Source organism: Neolamprologus multifasciatus, chromosome 22, assembly GCF_963576455.1.
Source record: "Neolamprologus multifasciatus chromosome 22, fNeoMul1.2, whole genome shotgun sequence".
In the NCBI taxonomy this organism is placed as follows: Eukaryota; Metazoa; Chordata; class Actinopteri; order Cichliformes; family Cichlidae; genus Neolamprologus; species Neolamprologus multifasciatus.
Window position 1 is genome coordinate 1,340,315 of NC_140459.1, and position 20,414 is coordinate 1,360,728.

Here is a 20,414-nt window from a genome sequence, read left to right on the forward strand (position 1 = left end):
CGTGACAGTTCCCTGTAGCTCTTCCTTTGTGATTCCTCTCCCATCACACTGTTTTTCTGCTTTCCAGCTCCCCTCTGTTACTGATATTTCAGATCTCATCTGTAAGTCAAAACCTTCTACTTGCCAGCGAGACCCCATTCCTACAGTTTTGGTCAAGGCCTGTCTGCCCTCTTTGCTTCCCCTCATATCTGCTATCGTCTATTCTTCATTTACCACTGGAACTCATTTGGCTCTCGGCGAAGGCGGTCGCACTTTTCTCCTCTCCTCCTTCCCCTTATCTTCCCTGCTTAGCCTCTTGTGTCCTTGTCTTGTCTCGTGTGTATTTCACTTCCCTGGATCAGTCTCTCACAGTCTGTGTCTAAAACCTAAAAGAGAATTATGGATTTGATCAACTGGTCTCTGAATGCTATTGACACCCTTTTCTCAGTCTGGACTCGGGAGAACCCGGGTACACAATGGACGGGTGGCAGACATGGAGGATCGTGTGCCTGGCTGGACTGTCGATCGAGGACGCTGAAGATATCTACCTATTCGGAACCATGATAACAGGGTTCTTGCTGATCGGAGCTGGGTTGGCCCTGGCTTATCGAAGAATTAATAAAGCGGAACCGGCTGTTCAAATCCACACAAGGCTGCCCGCTGGGATTGAAATGATGGGATGAGGTGCGGCTTCTCAGAAAGGGCTCACTGAGTGCAGCACGGTTAAGAACTTGGAGGCGCTTACATCTGCAGGGAATACTCAGAATAACACCTCTGAGCGTATATTGGATTACATCAGGGAAGAATCCACTCGGAACAACACCTCTGGGCAGAAGCTGGATTACATCGCGGATCAATTGGCTGCGGTCGTGAGGTCTCAGAATCTGCTCTGTGAGCAAAAGACTGAAAAGACCACGGAATTGAAGGTAAATAAAATCATGGAGAAACTCGCAGCTATCCAACGGCAGATTGAGAGACCAGTGTCGGAGTGTTAAAAACAGCTTGAAATTCTCATGAGTTGTTTGTAAAAGAAAAATCACCATTATGATGCGGCTACCCCTTCGGCGCCAGCTGTGGGCTCAAGGGCGGAGCTGAACAAAAAAACTCCCTGATAACGACTGTGTTTAGTCTGTTCCTTCCCATTCTGTTTACTTAGCCTTACAGGGCGAAGGACACTGTCTCAGTTGAACTATGGACACGCACACACATACACTTACGCTGATAAGCACTCACACATCCCCCCTCCCCTTCCAATGCCTTCGATGCTTGTTGCCTCCTGGGAACACGAGGCGGGTCTGGGCCCGCGCTGGAGAGTCGGCGCAGTGGCAGGATGGCTGCTGTGTTGCCTGGGATTACTCCTTATCCCCTACCCAACCCTGTGGCTTGTCACTTGCTCTATAATGTTGTGCTGTGGACAGTTGTGTGCTTTCTGTGCAGAGGAGTTTTTTTGTTTCCTGTTCTCACGCTGTCCTCTATAGCCCAGCATGAGCAGAGGTCTCTATTTTTCCTCTTGTACTTTCCCATTGTAGTGTATATTTCAGTGTTTTTTTTCTGTAATACAACCGTTCTCTGACTTGTATGCCCATGGGATGTCTGTGTTGTGTGTGTGTAAGGTCGGGGGGCGGGTTCATTCCACTGCAGGGCAACCTGCCACTGCATGTGGTGAATACAATTTGAACTTGAACTTGAACTGTTCCTGCTTCCCTCAAAATTGCTGCCATCACCCCAATAGTGAAAAAAACAACTGGTCTAGATCCCAGTAATTTTGATCATTTCCGTCCTATTTCCAATCTACCATTCCTTTCAAATATTCCTGAGAAGATAGTTGCCACACAACTCCACTCACATTTAACTAATAATAATCTGTATGAACAGTTCCAGTCTGGTTTTCATCCCTCCCACAGCACAGAAACAGCACTTATAAAAATAACCAATGATCTTCTTATGGCAGCTGACTCCGGTTTACTTTTCCATTCTTATTCTCCTCGATCTGAGCGCTGCTTTCGACACTATTTCTCACTCTGTACTTCTCAGTAGGCTAGCCTCCATCGGTCTCTCCCATACTCCACTAGCCTGGTTTAAATCATACCTGTCTGATTGCACTCAGTTCATTCAACTCAAATCCTTCACTTCTCAGTCCTTTCCTCTGGTCACTGGCGTGCCCCAGGGATCTGTCCTGGGGCCCCTTCTTTTCATTATCTACCTTCTTCTGCTTGGACACATTTTTCATAAATATAATATCCAGTTTCATTGTTATGCTGATGACACCCAGCTTTATCTGTCCACTAAACCTGATTCTGCTCTCCCCCCATCCTCCCTCACCCTCTGCTTAGCCGAACTAAATTCATGGTTCTCTTCTACTTTTCTTAAACTCAACAATAACAAATTTGAGCTTCTCTTGGTCGACTCTAAATCAACATTATTCAGAACCAACAGTTTCTCTATTACGATCAATAACTTGCCGGTCTCCGTTTCTTCCTCTGTGAAAAGTTTGGGTATCATCCTTGACAGTACTCTATCTTTCAATTCACACATTAATAATGTTACTCAGTCTGTATATTTTTAATTGTGCAACATTAATCGTCTCCGTTCTTTTTCTCACACCACACACCGCTGCCGTTCTTGTTCACAGTGTTGTTACTGCTCGGATCGATTACTGTAATTCACTTCTTTTTGGTCTTACTCAAAAATCCATTAATAAGCTTTAATGTGTCCAGAACTCTGTGGCTCGTATCATCACCAGGACCCCTTCCATCCATCACATCACTCCTGTCCTGCAGCAGCTTTGTTGTTTCCAACCCACTTCAACTTGCTTTCTCCCTGCATGTTTTTTTTTATTGGTTACACACATTAATATTCATGAAGCTTGTTGCTGTATTTTGGTTACAAAGTGTGATTGTGCTGTGCAAGCATGATTATACATTGTGTGTGGTTATATGATGGGAGTGCAGCTCTCCCAGATTGTTGTTGGTAGAATCTGTTCTTCTCAAGGCTGCTTGTTCCCCTTATCAATGTCGTGCACGTAGTCGTATGCGTAGGTTACATAGATAGCAAACAGAAGCATTCTAGCTTTTTAAATGGCAACCTACAACACATACATTAAACCTAATAACTTTTGTATACATTTAAGGCTGTTCATCATCTATCTCTGATGATGATCCCATCTCGGTGTCTTAGATCTTCTTCTTCTCTCTCTCTAGCCCCTCCCCCTGTCTTGCCACCGTGGCTTTCAGCTGCTCTGCTCCTCAACTCTGGAATTCTCGACCTCCTGATTTAAGAAATATCTCTTCCTTTTCTCTCTCTAAGTCTAGACAAAAACTCACTTGTTCAAAATAGCTTATCCCACATAACCTCTCCACTCTGCTATGTTAAATTTGTTTTATGCCTTATAACTTTATGATTGTGTAAACTGCCTGCTTTTCTACTGCTTTTATTATTCTGCTGTGTACAGTGTCCTTGAGTGTTCTTCAAATCAAATGTGGTAAATTTAAACTGATGATGGTGGTACTCTAATGTTTCCATTACTGCCACCATCAGGCCAAACTTCGCTATGATTATAATTATTTAAAGTTGTAGTTATTCTGGGACCACTAACTTTTGTACATTTTGTTTGTACATTTACATACTTTACACTATTTAACCGTTTTTGTTTTTGTTTTTAAAGAAAAGCAGAACGATGTGCAGCCAGAGTTTATTTCATTATTTAAATCAACACACTGAAGTTACAGGTTGCAGACATGGTACAGGAGGGTGGAGCTGCCTGTAGCTGTCTGTGGTGCTGAAGCTTTCAAACATTTTCATACCAACACTGACTACAACTGTGACCACAGGGGGGCAGCATAGAGCCAGAGAGTGTTAGTGTCGCTGTTCACCCCTATAGTAAGAAACAAGAAGACTGATGAAGGAAAAGCTTCTTCCACTGGTGTAACACACAGGTTTGTATGAAGTCACACTAACTAACCAGCAGTAACCCACATTTGATCAAAGCAGGGGCAGAACTTTAATAACAGGTTATAATGTGTCATCACAGTTGTTGTCAATCCAAACACACTTTCTGATCTTTCTAATGTAACTCACCTCTCCACCTCTCTGGGAACATCTCAGGCCGTCCAAAGTTTGGACGCCTATCTCCCCTCACCAGCTAGATTATTGTGATGGTGTTTATTATGTTGCTCTCTTTTTTGCTTCTTTTATCTTTTTCTCTCAGCGGGTGATCCGGGATTTTTTTTTTTTTTTAAGTGCCCTTTCTCACTGTCCTCCTTCCTGTCTTTTTTCTTTTCCTTCATCTTTCTTCCTTTCCTATCCCCCAGCCATGTCTGTCCCGTCTGTAACAGCTAACAGATCATCTGCAGAGGAATAGCTTATTTGAAGAGTTTCAGTCAGGTTTCAGAGCTCATCACAGCACAGAAACAGCTTTAGTGAAGGTTGCAAATGATCTTCTTATGGCCTCTGACAGTTCAATTCAATTGTATTTATATAGCTCCAAATCACAACAACAGTCGCCTCAAGGTGCTTTATATTGTACAGTAGATACAGAGAAAAACCCAACAATCATATGACCCCCTATGAGCAGCACTTTGGCGACAGTGGGAAGGAAAAACTCCCTTTTAACAGGAAGAAACCTCCAGCAGAACCAGGCTCAGGGAGGGGCGGGGCCATCTGCTGCGACCGGTTGGGGTGAGAGAAGGAAATTGTGTGGGATAAAAACATTTCCTCCTGTGTGACTTTCAGAGACTCACTCCCTCACCTACATCTACACGGCGCTCTCCAAACCTGTCGGCCTCCCGGGCATCCATGAGTTCACAGCCATGGGTTTGCTGGACGACAAGATGATCGACTACTTTGACAGCGAGCATCAGGCAACAGTTCCCAGACAGGAGTGGATGAGAGAGCGTTTACCTGCTGATTACTGGGAAAGAGGCACACAGTCCTGCAAGAGCAAGCAGCAGTGGTTCAAGGACAACATCGGCATCCTGATGGAGCGAATGAGACAGAATGACTCAGCCAGTAAGTCTTTGCTGTTTTAATGATTTAATCACTCAGGTAAAATCCATGAAATCTGAATGATCAATAACGAAGCATGACATTAACTAAACTGTCTGTAGAGGAATGTTTGAGCTTGAAGTTCCTCAACTCAGGAACAAATTGTTCCTGCTTACTGGTTTAAATTAAAAAGTTTTTAATGATTTGATTTATGTTCATATTTTCTCCTCTGATGTTTATTTAAACATTATTTATTTATTTCACCCTCCTGCTTCCAGACCTCCACGTTCTTCAGAGGATGGTGGGCTGTAGGGATGGGTACCGGTATCCGGTGCCATGATGGCACCGGTTCTGACATAAACGGTAGTAACCAGACCGAAAAGCAGCGCGCATTTCGGTGCTTTATTTCGGTGCTTTATTTTGGTGCTTTTTTTTCCTGAGATGTGATACACTTTGAATTCTAGCCAATCATTTTACGTTTCCGGGGATAGTAGGCGGGTCCAGGTACGTACGTTCTTTTAGAGCAGAGCTACAGATTAAAAATGCCCAAGGCGAAGCGGTCAAAAGTCTTGCTGTACTTCACAGCAAAAGATGCAAACTCAGCAGCCTGCAACAAGTGCTTTAAGGTGATACTGTGATACTGTCAAAGGAGGTAACACCTCAAATCTGATGAAACACCTGGCGACGCATAGCGTTTTTTTTAAAAGCCGAAAAATGCGCCGTATTTGATAGCTTGCTGCGAGACCTCACACCGAGCGCATCTACTGCAGGTGTGGTGCCTGTTATCGGACGAAGAGTTAGCAACATGCCCCAAAAAGCTGAAGAGTAGAGTCCTGGCCCCTAGCCCTGCCAGTGTAGCAGAAATGATGAGGATGATGATGGCAGCAGCAGCCGTTCTTCTCTGCGTGAGTAGCTTAATGTTGTTCGTGTATAATTTACGTTGAGTAGGCTAACCACGTTATTACATTAATGCATGTAAGGTGAACTAGCAAACACTATCATAGCTACATGCGGCTGTCTTCTTGTTTGATGGCAGATACTCCCTTCACCCTGGACAAAAAGGCTAAAATGACCAAAGAAAAAGTGGGAAACAGTTAAACATGAGAGGTTTTTGGATAAAGTTTTTGTTTTTTCCATTGTTAAAGCACTGCTTCCAGCCAAGAGTGATACCATATATGCCCTATAGCTGCAGAAAAGGATAACATTGTTATCTTTTTACTAAAAAAACAGCTGAACATGAGAAGTTTTTGGACCAATTTTGTGTTCTCCATTCTTTAAGCACCGGTTCGAGCACCGTTTAAGCACCGGCACCGTTTCAAAAGTACCGGTTTGGCACCGGTATCAGATAAAACCTAAACGATACCCATCCCTAGTGGGCTGTGAGGGTGAAACTCAGCCTGACGGCACGCTCAGGTTTGTCCGAGGCGTGTGGATGTACGCCTATGATGGAGACGACTTCCTGTCCTTCGATGATAAAAACGGAGTCTGGGTCGCTCCGACTCCCGAGGCAGAACCCACCAAGAGGAAGTGGGACGGCGTCCAGGTGCTGAAAGAGTACACCAAGGGATACCTGGAGGAGGAGTGCATCGATTGGCTGAGCAAGTTTGTGGATTATGGACAGAAGCAGCTCAAAAGGAAATGTATGTATGACATGAAAAAATTGTGTTTTTAAATTCATTATTAGTGGAGCCTGTAGAAGTAGTTTTAGTTATAAAAGTTAGAAATTCATGAACCCTTTTTTAAATTTTTAGGTCAGTGTGTGACAACATTTCACATTAAAAAGTATCAATAATGTTTTTTGTTTTTTATTTCTGTCTAGTCTATTTTTTAACTGTTGCACCTCCTGAGGTGGAGGTGCAGCCACTGCTGGGCCTTCTTTACCAGGGTGTTGGTGTCGTGGGTCCAGGTGAGATCAGCATAGATGTAGGTGTCCAGAGGAGACCCAGGACAGGAGAGACATTATATATCTCGGCTGACTTGGGAACACCTTGGTGTTTTCCTTTTTTTTTTGTTTGTTTGTTTGTTTTTTTTTTTCTGTCCCATTTGGTTCTTTAGCCGTCAGAATTGTTGTCTGAAGACCAACAAGGATACCCAATGGATTTATGTTGCCAAATGGATCATCATGGCATTGCCGTATTGGTCGTATTAGTTTTTCTGTGCAGAACAGAAACGATTGATGTTTGCTGATAGTGTGCAGCTCGTTTCCTCCACCGTCTCCATTCAGACACATCTGCATGTAGAACTGTGAAACTCTTCAACAACAGTCAGTCTGGATCACAGTAAACTGTAGGATTACACTTCAGCATGTGATTCATTCACACTGCATGTTAATGAACATGCTGCTGAGGTCTGATGATGACATCAGAGTTGAGCTGCTTCACACATGCAGAACAAACCACTGAGTTCATCCATGATCACTGACAGTCTGTGTTACGTCTGTTTACAGGATGCAGACGTGGAGCCAACGACAACCAAGGTAACATCTTTATTTTTCTGTCTTATGAAGTTTGATGCTCAGAGACTCGAGTCAGTCTGAGCCGATCCTTTAACACCTTTAATCTGACAGTAACAGGACAGTAGCTGTCTGTCAGTTTGGTCCCTGCAGGATCACAGACAGTCTGTGACTCAGGTCCCTTCAGAGAGCTCTGCTCTCATGTTGGTCCCTGTGTTCAGTGTAGGTCAGCAGTTCATGTAACGAGCACATGTTTAACCTGTGGGAGAACACAAACCCACAGAGAGGCTCCAGCTGAGTTTGAACCCACAACCTTCCTGCTCACATCCCAAATACTGCATCTACTGCTTCCATACTGCTCCTGACACTTCCTGTGAAACACTGCCACCTGGTGGTGAAGTTTGAAATAAAGTGTGGTGAGGTCTGATTAAGAGCGACTCCTTTAAATGAGCAGCACAGCAGATCTTTGGTTCCTGCTCTCTCCTCTGTTTGTGCAGCTCAGTCTGCTGCTGAGCTCCTTCCTTTACAACAGCTGGGCTCCACACAGCCAGCTGTGAGCTTTGGCTCCACCCTGCAGTGGTTCACACCTGAGCCCGACAGGTGAAACATGGCTGCTGTCAGGTGTGTGCAGAGGACAGAGGTTCCTCTCTGTGACTGCGCTGCTCAGTTTCACTGACACTTTAAATCTTTATGAAACAAACAGAAGAAAAACTCAGACGTACTTTTGACTTTCAGTGTCTCTGTGGAGTCACTGCTCTTTAACTTAACTCTGTTAAAATGTAATTTTTTATATGAACAGATCAAAAGAATCAAACATGAAGCACTGACTGAATAAATATGTCTTTTGTGTTTGTTTACAGATTCTCCTCGGGTTGTTTACACTACTACACCACGTAAGCACTTCATTTTTCTGCTCTGGTTTTTGGTAAAGTTTTTCTTTTAATTTAAGTTTTAACACATAAGCTCTTATTATTTGATGTGGTAATAATATTTATACAGCAGCAGCTGAAAACCATAACCTCCTAGGACCTGCGTCCACATATGTGGACGTCACATTTTGGGTTATTTAGACCAAAATACTTAATTTTGCTCTACAAGGGCCTGATATCCATGTATGAGGACATTATGCTGCTACTGTTCTATCAACATTTTAAACGAATATCCTCATACGTGGCTCTGATTTTTCATAAAAACAAAAATAAGGTAAAAAAAATCTGGTAATTCTTTGTTTTTACATTTATCGGGCCCCAATCAGCCCAAATATCAAAGAGAAATTAAAAATGCTGCTGTGGAAGAGTTCAGGTCTTAGGAGGTTAAAGCTGATTTTAACCTGCAGTTCATAAATAAAAGAATAAACAGAAACAGATCAGCTTCAAATGTTTCCTCACATGTGGAGCAGTTTGTCCTTAACTAACCTGTGTGTGTGTGAGAGAGAGAGAGATTACCTTTTTTTGTAACAACAAACAAAAACAAAACAAACAAAACAAAAAGGTTTTTAGGATAGTCGAGTCATTTCACCAAACTGTGAGATCACAGGACAGCTTATGAGGATTTAAGGTACACAGGTGTGATCATTGTAATGGGGTGACAGTAGTTGATTCTTTGTTAATAAGGCCTTGATGAGTTTTGGGACAAATTGAGTGAATTGCAGAAACAAATTATCACTAACATCACATGAGTTTGTGGCTTAAGTTTGGTGTTTTGCTTCATTCAGCTCAAACTGTTTGTCGTCTTTACAGGAAGTGTAGCAGCACCTACAACAAAGGATAAACTTTAACATTTTGTGTGTGTGTTTCTAGGAGGGGACACTGACTATGACGAGGAGGCTGATGAAGACTCTGATGAAGTCAAAGCTCTCAGAGGCAGCAACAGTAAGTCTTTCTCAGCTAACGTGTTGTATCAATGTGTAATATTTTTGTGTAATTTTTGTGTGTAAAGTTACATAATTTTGTACTCTGGTTTGACTGATTTTAAACTCATGTTGCAGCTGAATACTGTGCTTTTTTTCCTTTCACAGTGTCCATTGACCAAGACAGTGATTACGATAGCTCTGACTCTGGTGTCTCTGACTGATCTCTCGTAAGTATCTCAGATGTGCTTCACAGATTCACAATGAGTTAATTTAGGATATTAGAAAGTTGACATATGGAGAGGGATGCACCAGCCTGATATTGGTCTTGCAAAGCTGGATCAATAAGTTGTTAGACATTAATGAACGTGATGATTATGACATTTGGAATTATTGTACTAACTAGAAAGCGAAAATTTCAGAAGAAATTTTAAGTGTGCCTATGCCGCTGCTAATCAGTGTAGTTTGCCATTCATACGGCTACAGAGAGCAAAACTCAGCAGAGCAGCCATTCTCCACCATGAACTATGGTAAAAACAAACACCGCTCGCGCCTCACAGATGACAGCTTACAGTTTTGTGTAAAGATGAGGTGACTTCGTACAGCCCCGATTTGCAGACGCTGTGCACAGAGGTTCATGAGCAGAAGTCCCATTGTACCACGGCAAACACGACAATGTTTGCATGAACACGCTTTGTAGCATTACTTTATTCTTTATTCTTTATTCTGAATGATTAACAATGGTCTACAGCCAATATTGTGAATTAATATACAAACTTTGGTTGTAAGATTCAGATAACTATTTAATAAAAGCTAAATATTTTATATGAGAGTAAGAAAGAAAAGTATTTCTTTGTGCCCCCCTTTTCCCTGTTAATGCCCTACCTGGCCCCCTGGCAAAACTTTGCTAGATCCGCCCCTGCACAGTTACCAGCTGTCAGCTACTTAGAAAACAGAAACAGTTCAGAACTTCCCTTCAACTCATCCATGTCACCTAAAAGGTAAACCTGTTTCTCCATCACCTGTTCAGCTCTGATGATTCAGTAAGGACATCTCCTGGTTTCATGTTTCCCTCTCACCACATATCCAAACCATCATGACCAGCAGCTTTACAGCTGTGGCTCCAGCAAACATCAGCTGATACTAGAAATTAATATTAAATCAATTCTAACAACAGCTGATCAAACGTGCTGCTGTTGTTTAGCGACATCCACTGGTTTCCTCTTTCTGGTGCAAAGTGATAAACAAACAAGAGAGAAAAGCTGATCAGCTGATCATTGATCAGTTTCATGATTGAAGTTGCAACAGGTGAGAGAGGGGGGAGAATGACAGGGGAAGAGGCAGCTGTGCAGCAACGACAGAATAACTCCAGCTTTGTGTCTTTTTCCATTCTAGCTGAAGTTCGGGACAAACGGTGTCTCTTCTGAGCTCAACACAAAACGCGTAATATTTTCTCTGAATGTGGGACGATTTCGTTTGTACGGGACGGTTGGAAACTCTACTAACTAACCTTATAAATAAAATAAAGTTCAACATCAGTAACATCATAGCACCACCCAGCTGTATAGAAACTCCGTCATGCTAGCTAGAATAATAGCTAAAATAATAATGATAAATATAAATAGTTTATTTTACACTTTACAGATTAAAAATCTGAGGTATAATGTGGTTCTTTAGCTTTCCATGAAATGGGTTTTAAAAGTGTTCATGCTTCCTCAATCTGAACCTTCATGACAGCAAAATTTATGAGTCAGTTTTGATAAGTTTAAAACTTTTAGAGTAAATCATAAATCTGAAAACATGTTTGTAAAGATATTTGAAACATTGTCACTGGTTTATGCACCTGTGAGAATAGTTTCATACCGATTGGACACAAAGCAGACGCTAAAGTCTGCATCTGATAAAGTGGGCGGAGCTCAGCAGTCACACCTGCTGCCTCTGCAGGAAACATCTCCAGGCAGGTGGAAGAAAATGTTTTAGTGTGACGTCTGTTAATGCATATAATGTTTTTATGTAGGAGAAATATAATTAAAATCATAATATTTAGAAGTGAATACATAAAATAAAATGGTTGGATACTAAACAAAGCATAAATGTAATGTGAAGGTTGGTGCTTTAACCCTTTCACTGTAAGTTGGCTTAATGAATCAGACCTTTACAAACAGCCAGACCTCAGGTGCTCATGAGAATTAAATGATTTTAGATACTCTGGTGTGATCATTGTAATGGGGGCGTGGCATAAACTGATTATCTCCTTTTTTATTATCGTTTCTGAGTTTTTGGCCAAATTGAGTGAACTTCTAGATGATTACAAAAACTACAGTCTGTCTGTGTAAATACATTTATTGTTTTATTGTGCCTTAAATATTCATTTGCAGTGAAACTTTGTTTGAAAATAGAGAAACTTTTTCTGTGGGAAATTTAGGGCAGAAATCTGGAAAATGTTGTGTTTCAGTATTTTCTTGCATTTACATGTAAGCTCTTAATTTGAAAAGTTCTGTTTCCAAGGTAATTTCTACTTTTATTCAGCACGAGCTAGGATTACTTTATTGATCGGATAAGATGCTTTAATTATATTCTAGATTAAGTTTGAACTTTACGGTAAAAGGTTCAGTCCACATGATGAAGCTGTCTGTGGATGAATCAGTGAAATATTTGCTGTAAGACTCAAATTCTTCTTGTAATCCTGAAATGTCTTCCATTGTGTGGGCGTTTACTGATAATAATGATGGATTGTAAAGCATCGTATATTTGAAGATTGTGTTCTTTCTTTAAAAAAGTTATTCTGTTTACTCTTTTTTCCCCCATTTAAAAATAAAAATTTCATTTGTTTGTTTCTATTTTTTCTGTAATAAAAAATATAAGAATAAGAAAGTGTAAGACTTTTAATTCATTTGAAAGCCTGATGCTTAGCCTCGTCCACCCCAGCTGTGAAACTCAGAAACCAGTCTTGTTATCATCTATCGTCCACCTGGGCCTTACACAGAGTTTCTGTCTGATTTCTCAGACTTTATATCTAATTTAGTTCTGAGCTCAGATAAAATAATTATTGTGGCTGATTTTAACATCCATGTAGATGCTAAAAATGACAGCCTCAACATGGCATTTAATCTGTTGTTAGACTCAATTGGTTTCTCTCAAAATATAAAAGAACCCACCCACCACTTTAATCACACTCTAGATCTTGTTTTAACATATGGCATAGAAACTGAACATTTAACAGTGTTTCCTGAAAACCGTCTCCTGTCTGATCATTTCCTGATAACATTTACATTTACAATAATTGATTACACAGCAGTGGAGTGTAGGGATGGGTATCGTTTAGGTTTTATCCGATACCGGTGCCAAACCGGTACTTTTGAAACGGTGCCGGTGCTTAAACGGTGCTTAAAGAATGGAGAACACACACTTTGTCCAAAAACCTCTCATGTTCAGCTGTTTTTTGTAAAAAGATAACAATGTTAGCCTTTTCTGCAGCTATAGGGCATATATGGTATCACTCTTGGCTGGAAGCAGTGCTTAAACAATGGAAAAAACACAAACTTTGTCCAAAAACCTCTCATGTTTAACTGTTTTCCACTTTTTCTTTGGTCATTTTAACCTTTTTAACCAGGGTGAAGGGAGTATCTGCCATCAAACAAGAAGACAGCTGCATGTAACTACGACGGTGTTTGCTAGTTCACCTTACATGCATTAATGTAATAACGTGCTCTAAAAGAACGTACGTACCTGGGCCCGCCTACTATCCTCGGAAACGTAAAATGATTGGCTAGAATCTGAAGCGTATGACATCTCAGGAAAATAAAGCACCGAAATGTGCGCTGCTTTTCGGTCTGGTTACTACCCTTTATTACCAGTACCCATCCCTAGTGGAGAGCAGACTTTATCACAGTAGATGTCTTTGTGAAAGTGCTGTAATTAAGTTTAAGATTATAATCCACCCACTGTTATCATCTTCAATGCTCATAGAGCAGAGCAGCTATCTGAACGCTACTCCAACAGAGGTCGATTATCTTGTTAATAACTTTGACTCTTCACTACGTACGACTCTGGATACTGTAGCTCTGGTGAAAAATAGAGCCTTGAAAGAGAAGAACTTGACTCCGTGAACCTTTTGTGTCTGTCTCTGTGACCATGTGTCGTCCTCTGCTATTCTCTTGTGGGGTGTCCCACAGGACTCAGTTCAAGGCCCCCTAAAAATTTTTTTTTAAATCAACAGACTTTAACCGTGTCCACTGTGAGGGTTGTTGTTTCTGGACTTTTCCTTTCTGTCATGCTGAAATGAACTTTGACCTTCAGTATGTTAACGCTGTGCAGGCAGCTCGCTGCAAACTAAGCAGGAAGGTAAAGTTGTGTTTTGATGTAAGTGAAGAAGAAGAAGGAAAGCTGTTTTAAACGGATTCATCTTCACTTATTCACACGTTGTAAGTTTGACAAACTGAATTTGTGCTGGTTTCAGTCTCTTGGTTCCTGATTTGTAGCTAAAAGTAAGAAGCAGCTACTTTCAGCTGTTTGAGAGAAACTGAAGAAGACGTTTACTGAAGTTTTAGGACCAACAGACTGATGAATAAACCAAGTAAACCAAAGTAAAGACAAGCTGCACTTTGACTTTTATTAGAACAATTTGCTGGAACTACAGAGTAATGAAGTACTTCAAGGTTTTGTGTGGATGACTTCCAACCTTACTGTACAGCACAGAGCACAGAGGGACAATATATGTAATCAATATATGATGCAGAATGAACAAGTAAAGACTGTAAGCTGAGTCTGAGGCTCATGCAGGACATTTCATAGTGAGGTGTCTTTGGTTGGATTATTCAAACATTTACATCAAAGCACCAAACTCATTTCTCACAGATGAAGGTGTTTGGGATTGAAATGAAATGTTTCCATTTCCCATCACGGTCACAGCAGACTCCATAGTAACCAGAAGAAGCATCTGACAAACCTTCTGCCCAGAACCTGTCAGAGAGATCAAATCTGATATGAAACTGGACTAAACTCATAACTATTGTCACATTCATATAAATATGAGTCTCTTTTGGAATATTTCCAATATTTCCTGTATTTCTTTCCCAGGTTTCTCGCCCACTTTCCCTCCTTTAGACTTTTCTCTGAGAATCATCATGCACACTAAAACAGCTTTCAAGCTTTGATGAATATGAAATCTTCCTGCTGTAAAGATGGAGAATAAAAAGAAGTCAGAGCTGACTTTCTGCTGTTTGAAACTGTTTTGTCAGCTGTTTACAGACATCACTTTGAAATGTGTGTCTATCAGGTCATATTTACTGAAGCTTCTTCCTTCATATGTTCTGAAGTTTTACAAACACCAAAGAAGAAGAGACAGGAATTCTCTGAAACAGTTTTTGTTCTGTGAGAAAAGAAACATTACAGCACAAAAAACATGAAGACAAATTGAACAAAGTGAAATGTGTCGGTCGCTGCTTTGAACATGTTTCAATCCTGATTTCTTCAAACTGACTTGTTGTAACTGAACGTCATCACAGACTGCAGATGAAGAGAGTTCAAGCACAGCTGTTCATTCAAAGGAGGATTTCTGCTTTTCTTTACATTCAGTTTGTGGGGCTGTTGGAAAATAGCTCAACTCATGTATTGCTGATCTATCTTCCAAAACATCAATGTTTCACTTCTAAATAATAACTCTGGAATAGAAACAAACGAATGTCTCACGTTTCTGTCAGCGGTGCTCCGTCCACCCATTCCCATTCATATCCTCCTGATGTCGGTTTGGTTCTCAGACCAATCCAGGAGTATACTGTCACCTTTTTGTTCAGTTGATTGAATTTACTGACAAATTCCTGTTTGAGAAGAGACACAAATATTGTCTCCAGTCATAATTCAGCACTTCTGTTGTGGTGACATCATCTTGTGAATATGTCTGAAGGAAGAATAAATGTGATGAAACTTTTCTTCCATTGTGCAGAAATCAGAGAGAAATCCATCAGAGTGGAAACAGGAAGCAGGTCACAGACTGACAGCACGTCAAAAACACAAGTAACAGATGACTGTCAGCTCCATCAAAGATCACACAGACATGAACAAACACACCCACCTGTTCCTCTTTGCTGTTTATCATCACCAGATCAGCTCCTTTATCCTGACAGTCTCCTGCTGTTAGACCAAGTTTTCCAGACAGTGGATTTAAAGTAACAGCTGCATCCAAATCTCGTCCATCCTTCATCACACTTCCCTTAAAGTCAAACACATGTTTTAAAGACAGACTTTGTGTCATGTTGTATCACATTAATCTTTGGTCCCTGTCATTTTCCCTGTAAATACTTCATTTAAACTCAGGTTTTCTCTCTTATTCATAATTAACTGAAACTTACATTTATACAGAGAAACTGTTACACAGCATCAAACATTTAGGATTCAAAACAAAGACACAATCAGGTTATCACTGTGTAACACTGATGTTTTCTATTAGTTATTCAAACTTTATTACCTTCTATCTTCTTCTTCACTTCTTCCTGTAGCTGACTGTGGTTTTTACTCAGTTCATCATAACGGCTCTGTAACTGAGTCAGGTTGGTTTTTGTGTCTTTAGAGAAAAAAGATTCAAATTAAGTTAAAATGTTCTGACAATAGTTACGTGTGATTTTAGAATCCAGGATTCAATTGAAATGAAGTTCATCCTGCATTTGATTCTTGTTCAAAGCATCTAAAATATTTTTGTAAGAACCTAAATTAAATTAAATTAAATTAAATTAAATTAAATTAAATTAAATTAAATTAAATTAAATTAAATTAAATTAAATGAGTGAAACATTGAACAGAAATAATCTTCTTCCTCTGCTTTGTCAAATATCAATAAGAGTCAGAAACTTGCAGCCATTGTTCTTTAACATGTCCTGTGGGTGGAGGTGTTAGAACTACAGGAAATCTGATGAGCTAAATACGTATCAACTGTGAACAAAAACCACTGACAAGATTCAGAATAATTGTGCTTCAGTGTGGAGGAAGAAGGTGAAGAATCAAACAACATTTCTACACCTGTAGTCAGAGATGTTATCTATATGCTTTGAAAGAACAGACAACACTGGGAATCAACACTTCCTCATATCACAGGTGTTTCCATGTGATCAGGTACTTCCTGTGGAAGTGCAGCTCTCACTGTGTGTTTCCTGTTTCACTTCGAAGGAGTTTGTAGGGCTGAGCTGCCTTTGACTGTGAACAGTTTCTCCTGTTTATGTTAGTTTGGGAGGTCAGCTGCTGTAATTTGGTTTGTTTCTTTTTTTATCTTAACACAAGAAGCTGATTCAAAATGTAAAATCAGTTACCTTTCAAATCCATCTCCAACTCTGACAGTTTTTAATAGTTTCTTACCTTCCATCTCGTCCTTCAGCTGCTCTTTTTCCAAACTCACCAAAATATCTGGTTAGAAATGCAACAAAACCGAAGATTTAAAATTTAAAATGATTTAAATAAAGTTTTTCATTTTCCTATGAGATGAATGGAGCTAACATTAGCTTGTTAGCTACCTGCTTAATACACCAAGTGAACTAACTAGTCGCACAATGACAGACGGCCACTGTCTAACATAGTGTGACTGCACCTGCATCAGTCTGCAGCAGATGCTGCTGCCTGTCTGCTTTGTTGATATAATCACAGAATCACCGTGTTGAGTGAAGAGTTTGAAGGAACAACAAGAACATTCACTCCACCTCCACAACACACACAAGATATGAGCCAGGAATCATGCACACAGACACACACCTGCTAATCAGTGCTAAGTAACAGACTCATGAAATACTAGAAGCTCAGTCAGCAAAACCAACGTGTTGGTCAGGCTGTACCACACAGCAGCTCATATTATTGATCAGAGAATTCCATTTAAAATGCCACCGTGCAGTTTTTATGAAGAGGAAACTATCCTTAGAGACCAAAACTCATTTGGTCCTGAATGGAAACATGTTTTTAAGGCAGCAAAGGTGCTCATTTTAACATGGGAGTGTATCATGAGCATGATAATAAAACTCCTCACAGCGTGTTGTGATTCCAGCCAGAATCAGCAGATACAGAACCACCAGCTTCACTTCAACACCTCTGAAACGGCTTCTTTTCACAGCTGGAAGCTTCTCCTGGGATTTTATTTCTACGAAGGCAAAATGGAGAAAATCATTTGTTAATTTAATTATTAAACATGTTTTAATCATAATTTGTTTCCCATTTTTCAAGCGTATTTTATTGGTTTATTGTCAGAAAGACTTTCCACCTGCAGCCGACCTGATGATGAGCTGAACAAGTTCATTCTAGCAGTTTTGATATTTACAGGAGACTTTGTCACATGTTTGTCTTCAGGTGACTTTTACATATGTGAGAACAGAGACTCTGACAGAGAAACGCTTTGATGTGACTCAGAAACAGACGAATGTGTATCAGCCGTGTTTCACACAAAGACCAGATCATGAAGACAATGTTGGTTATTATAATATGAATATTATGTCATTAAAACAATATCTCCATGATTTGCTGAAATGAAAACAGAGTTGTTATTCATTGGTCTGATTTCCTGTCAGCTAAAACTAGCTGTGAAAAGTGTGCTTTGAGCAGTTTCCGTGGTTATACTCGCTCCACAGTGTCGACCAACACTTCCTTGTTTCTTCTATTTCTGCCTTCACCACTGATCTGTGAGATAACTCCTCCAACAGTCTCTGGACCCAAAAGCTTTGATGGATCTGTATTAGTTTGATATTTTATTGAGAAGATGGAAACAGTCTCTCCTGATTCCTGATCCCTCAGTATTTGATACTTACCTCCGTCCTGTGTTGAAACAGGGACCTGATGGTCTGTGCTGGAGTCCACATTCTCATGGAGGAGGACCAGTCCCTCCAGTCTCTCTCCTCTGTCCTCTCCTTTGCTGTATTTCACACTCATGCTCAACTCTGGATCCTCATCGATGATGGAAGACATTTTAAGATGCTCAGTTTTCAGCAGTATCAGTTTCCTGTACAGCAGAGCTGTCACTCAGTCGCTGTGTTTCTCTGTTAACTGGAGCTTTTCTATGTGAAGCTGATTCTGATTCTGCAGTAAATCATAAGTAAATGTTGGTCCTCTGTATTCTGATGCTGCTGTCGCTTCGCTTCCTCTGTCTCTCTGTGAGCTGCTTTGAACAGGAAGTGCAGAGGTCATGACAGGAAAAGCTGAACCACATTTTGTCCATAGTTAGAATTAAAACTGATAACACAAAGTCCAGATAAACAGAATCAACTTTCTGGGTTTATTGAAGGTTTGTTCAACAAATTAAACTAAATTTCCTTCAAAATAAAATGTTTGCATTTTATTTTATTTATTTATTCATTCATGATTTGAGTTTATGAACTCTACTTTTTCACAGATATTTCTTTGTTGTTGTTTTTTGGACAGAGACCATTGAAACAGTAAAGAAAGTGGGGGGAGAGAGAGGGGCTGAGCTGCAGCACAGAGCCTGGGCTGAACACGAACCTGAGACTCTGCAGTACTTTTTACTGCTGCTAGTTTTTCTGTCCTGACAGATGTGATGATCTGATCTGTGACTAAATAAGAACACAGAAGTGTTTATATGACAGCCGAGTCACATGATGGAACAAATTTATAGGACAACATGATAAAAGTGCATCTGAACGGTTTCTGAAAATGTTTTTCTTATCTGATATGAAACTCACAAATACGTTGTGCAACATTTAATGTGCCACGCACCCTCGTGTCCTCATTTTACATCATCAGATGTTACAGCCGAGATAAAGTGGAGAGAGAGAGAGAGAGAGAGAGAGAGAGAGAGAGAGAGAGTCTTGAGATGTGAGAGATTTGTCATGTTTCGTGTGTTTGGAGTGTGTGGATAGCAGTGTTGCGCAAGTTCCTATGAAAAAGTACTAGATTTACTAGATTCTAAAAGTAATTAATTACTTGAAAAGTAACTTTTGTGTTACTTTAAAAAAATGTTTAACCCTCTGGGGTCCAACTACTTTTGATGTTTCCTCCACATTTCACCTTTAAAAACTATTTATTTGCCTTGTTTGGTCTCATTGTTTTCAGCACAACCTCACGTGTCTGAATTTACAGTCATGTTTTCATTTTGACAAACTGTGTTAACACAATTGATCAAAATCAGACAAAAAACTATAACAACCACAAACATGTTTAATGATCATATTTCATAACTTTAAATGCAAATATAAACTGTCAATTTTAAAATCATCTGCACAAGTTCTGCAAACAACAAAGTTATTTGCATCCATTTAATTTTACCTTGATTTTTTAAATAACCATTTCAAACTATTTACAGAACAATCAGCTGTTCTTCAATAAGATGCTACAAATTATTTGTGCCACTGCAAATATTTCTGTCCACTATAAAGGAAACATCACAGCCTGATACCTGCAGGTCTGACAGCAGCAGGTGTATCACTCCTGTTTCTAGGACATTCGCGGCTAAAACACTGTTAAAAGTGTAGTTGGTGACAGAAAAACGGGGTATTTTAAAACTACACCATTGTTGCCTGTGATTTGAAATGCATTCTGGGATACCTGGCTGCCCCAAGTCTACACAAGCAATCGATTATCTAGGATCGACCTATTTTGACTTACTTTGCACGGCAACAATCAAATGTTTGTAGCCAGGCGCCAGGACTGCCAAAATGAAAGAAATAAATATATCATTAAATAGTTAATTAAATGTGTCAATAATTAATTAAAATGTGAAATACATAAATAATTAATTAAATGTGTCAATAATTAATTAAAATGTGAAATACATAAATAATTAATTAAATGTGTCAATAATTAATTAAAATGTGAAATACATAAATAATTAATTAAATGTGTCAATAATTAATTAATTACATGTGTCATAACTATTTATTTAATTAATTATTTCCCATTTTAATTAATTATTGCCACATTTAATTAATTATTTAATGGTGTATTTAATTAATTCATTATGGCAGTCCTGGCGTTCCATACTTGTGAAGCTCGCACACAAGAATTTCACTCACATGTAGTGTACCAGTGTAACTGCACATGTGATGTGACTATAAAAGTCATTTGATTTGATTTGATTTGAAAAGGAACACAGTTTGTCCCGGACTTCAGCTAGAATGAAAAAAGAAACAAATGTAACCCTGGTAAGATTTACAGCAATCAGAAGTACAG

The 20,414-nt window shown here is 39.8% G+C and overlaps 2 protein-coding genes across 5 annotated transcripts in view; both read left to right on the top strand.

Annotated features, from left to right (window-relative positions):
- LOC146492503 (class I histocompatibility antigen, F10 alpha chain-like) overlaps nt 1–20,414 on the top strand; it is a 168,189-nt gene that overhangs the window by 117,790 nt on the left and 29,985 nt on the right. The gene's annotated exons all lie outside the window — the stretch shown is intronic.
- LOC146492509 (class I histocompatibility antigen, F10 alpha chain-like) overlaps nt 4,344–20,414 on the top strand; it is a 153,949-nt gene continuing 137,878 nt past the window's right edge. Inside the window, exon 1 of the mRNA XM_085149260.1 lies at nt 4,344–4,986. Coding sequence (XP_085005386.1) covers nt 4,788–4,986 — 199 coding nt within the window. The 5' untranslated portion in view covers nt 4,344–4,787. The remainder of the gene's footprint in view (nt 4,987–20,414) is intronic.